Raw genomic sequence first — 2,500 nt, 5'->3', positions numbered from 1 at the left:
ATGAGTGCCATGCACTGTTGTCCGACATGGTAAATAACAGAGAGCATCTCCGCTCAAACACTCTCTAACTCGGCTCTCAGTTATGGTTGCTGCTTGCAACTGCCTCTCGATGCCTTGTGAGAAACTCAACCTTGGCTAGCAATCTGAAACTCCTCAACCATGAGATGAAACTAAGGAATGACAACAACGTCTGTGCCGAATCAAAGATCCTTGATTACTGCTCCGTTTCAACCCTTTCTAGCTGAATCCATCTAGAAGTAAAGCTCCATGAGGCTTTTACTGAGCCTAAAGGAGACGTGGGGGCAGAGCAGAATCAAAACAACAAACTGATAAGACTGTAACAGTCCAAGATGGCTTCCTGAATCGATATTAGGACGGAGCTGCTGGGAGCCAGAGAGGGGCCCGGCTATTGTGCAGCACAGCCCAGAGAGTGGGCTCTCAGTTCAGCCGCCAGCGTGCAGGAGAAAAGAGAACATTCTTGGGCCATGACTTGCACCGTTTCATAGGAAGATGGGGGAAGTGAGGGGAGGAGAGGAGAGAGGAAAGAGAAAAAGAGAGAGAGAAAGAAAGAAAGAAAGAAAGAAAGAAAGAAAGAAAGAAAGAAAGAGAGAGAGGTGAGGTGAAGGAAGGGGAAGAGAGAAAGTGCTTGAAAAAAAGAGGGCAGCGCAGAGAGAGAGAGAGAGAGAGAGAGAGAGATGGAGAGAATAAAAAGAGTAGGGAAGAGTAGCAGAGGAAAGGAAGGAGGGGAGAGGACAGAGTGGCTCTTGTGAAGCTGCCAGATGAACAGATGACAGACCGGACCAGGACAGCAGACCAGACGTGGGCAACACAACTCACCCACGTTCCCCAGGGCTACACTACTCACCCACGTTGTCCAGGGCTACACTACTCACCCATGTTGCCCAGGGCAACACTACTCACCCACGTTGCCCAGGGCAACACTACTCACCCACGGTGCCCAGGGCAACACTACTCACCCACTTTGCCCAGGGCAACACAACTCACCCACTTTGCCCAGGGCAACACTACTCACCCACTTTGCCCAGGGCAACACTACTCACCCACTTTGACCTGGGCAACACAACTCACCCACTTTGACCTGGGCAACACAACTCACCCACTTTGCCCAGGGCAACACTACTCACCCACTTTGCCCAGGGCAACACTACTCACCCACTTTGACCTGGGCAACACAACTCACCCACTTTGACCTGGGCAACACAACTCACCCACTTTGACCTGGGCAACACAACTCACCCACTTTGACCTGGGCAACACAACTCACCCACTTTGACCTGGGCAACACTACTCACCCACTTTGACCAGGGCAACACTACTCACCCACTTTGCCCAGGGCAACACTACTCACCCACTTTGACCTGGGCAACACTACTCACCCACTTTGACCTGGGCAACACAACTCACCCACTTTGACCTGGGCAACACAACTCACCCACTTTGCCCAGGGCAACACTACTCACCCACTTTGCCCAGGGCAACACTACTCACCCACTTTGCCCAGGGCAACACTACTCACCCACTTTGCCCAGGGCAACACAACTCACCCACTTTGACCAGGGCACCACAAGGGCAACACAACTCACCCACTTTGGCGAAGGCCTCCCGCAGCTCCTCCAGCTCGTCTTTGGAAATCTTTCCTGCCATGTCCCCCTAGTCAACCTGCACCGCTCAGTCCAACAATCTCCCTTGTTCTGCAGGAGAGAGAGAGATAGAGAGAGAGAGGGAGAGAGAAATATGCATAAGGGTTCCATTCAGTAACACCACCTCACTTTCCAAAAAAACTCGGTTTTTTTCCTTCCTGAAAAAAAAAACTTTATTGACAATTTGGTTCCCTGTGCTCCTCCAGTGGGCAGGAAAGCGGGCAGTATGTGTGTGTGTGTGTGTGTGTGTGTGTGTGTGTGTGTGTCTGGCAACAGGGCAGCAGTCACAGGATGCATTACCGTGTGCAGCATTTGCATTGGCATGCAAACATTCATCAAGCGTGCCAAAGACTCTCCTACAGTTCTCTCTGGCGTCAGGCGTCGCAATAGACAGGACAGTTTAGCTGACCAACAAAAATGCCTGATTCAGGTAAAATAATTAAAAATAAATGAAAATGCACTGTGATGCTACACTGATGTGCAAGTACGCCTCTGTTCTGAACTCAAAACTGAAAACAATTTAATGATTTTGCAGCCCTGAAATGCCAGTGGGAGTTTTAAAGAAGGACATCTGCTTCAGTAGAAGAACTGCATGGCTGAAGTGTGATTCACAAGGCAGAGGAGCAATATCTAGCCTAGATCCTGAGGCAGAGGAACAATATCTAGCCTAGATCCTGAGGCAGAGAAGAAGACGATCAGAGTTTCCAGTTACATTTGGTCACTGTTCTGCACGTCTGCTAAACAGAAAGGAGTTGATTCATTTTTCCAGATTATTGTCTGTGTGGAACCTTGTTTTCAGACAGCAGGCTCTAAGAGTGTGTGTGTGTGCAGGCACATGA

General features: G+C 49.8%; 1 protein-coding gene across 1 annotated transcript in view; it reads right to left on the bottom strand.

Moving 5' to 3' along the window:
- Positions 1 to 2,500, bottom strand: part of pls3 (plastin 3 (T isoform)) — a 33,915-nt gene that overhangs the window by 29,027 nt on the left and 2,388 nt on the right. The window contains exon 2 of the mRNA XM_076291681.1: positions 1,605 to 1,712. Coding sequence (XP_076147796.1) covers positions 1,605 to 1,665 — 61 coding nt within the window. The 5' untranslated portion in view covers positions 1,666 to 1,712. The remainder of the gene's footprint in view (positions 1 to 1,604; positions 1,713 to 2,500) is intronic.

Source organism: Alosa pseudoharengus, unplaced genomic scaffold (genome assembly GCF_046254945.1).
Source record: "Alosa pseudoharengus isolate Yale_2024_CS ecotype anadromous, Long Island Sound unplaced genomic scaffold, YU_APseudo_1.1 YU_APseudo_1.1_scf_19, whole genome shotgun sequence".
In the NCBI taxonomy this organism is placed as follows: Eukaryota; Metazoa; Chordata; class Actinopteri; order Clupeiformes; family Clupeidae; genus Alosa; species Alosa pseudoharengus.
Note: the sequence above shows the minus strand (reverse complement) of the source record. Positions and strands in the feature narration are given on the sequence as shown.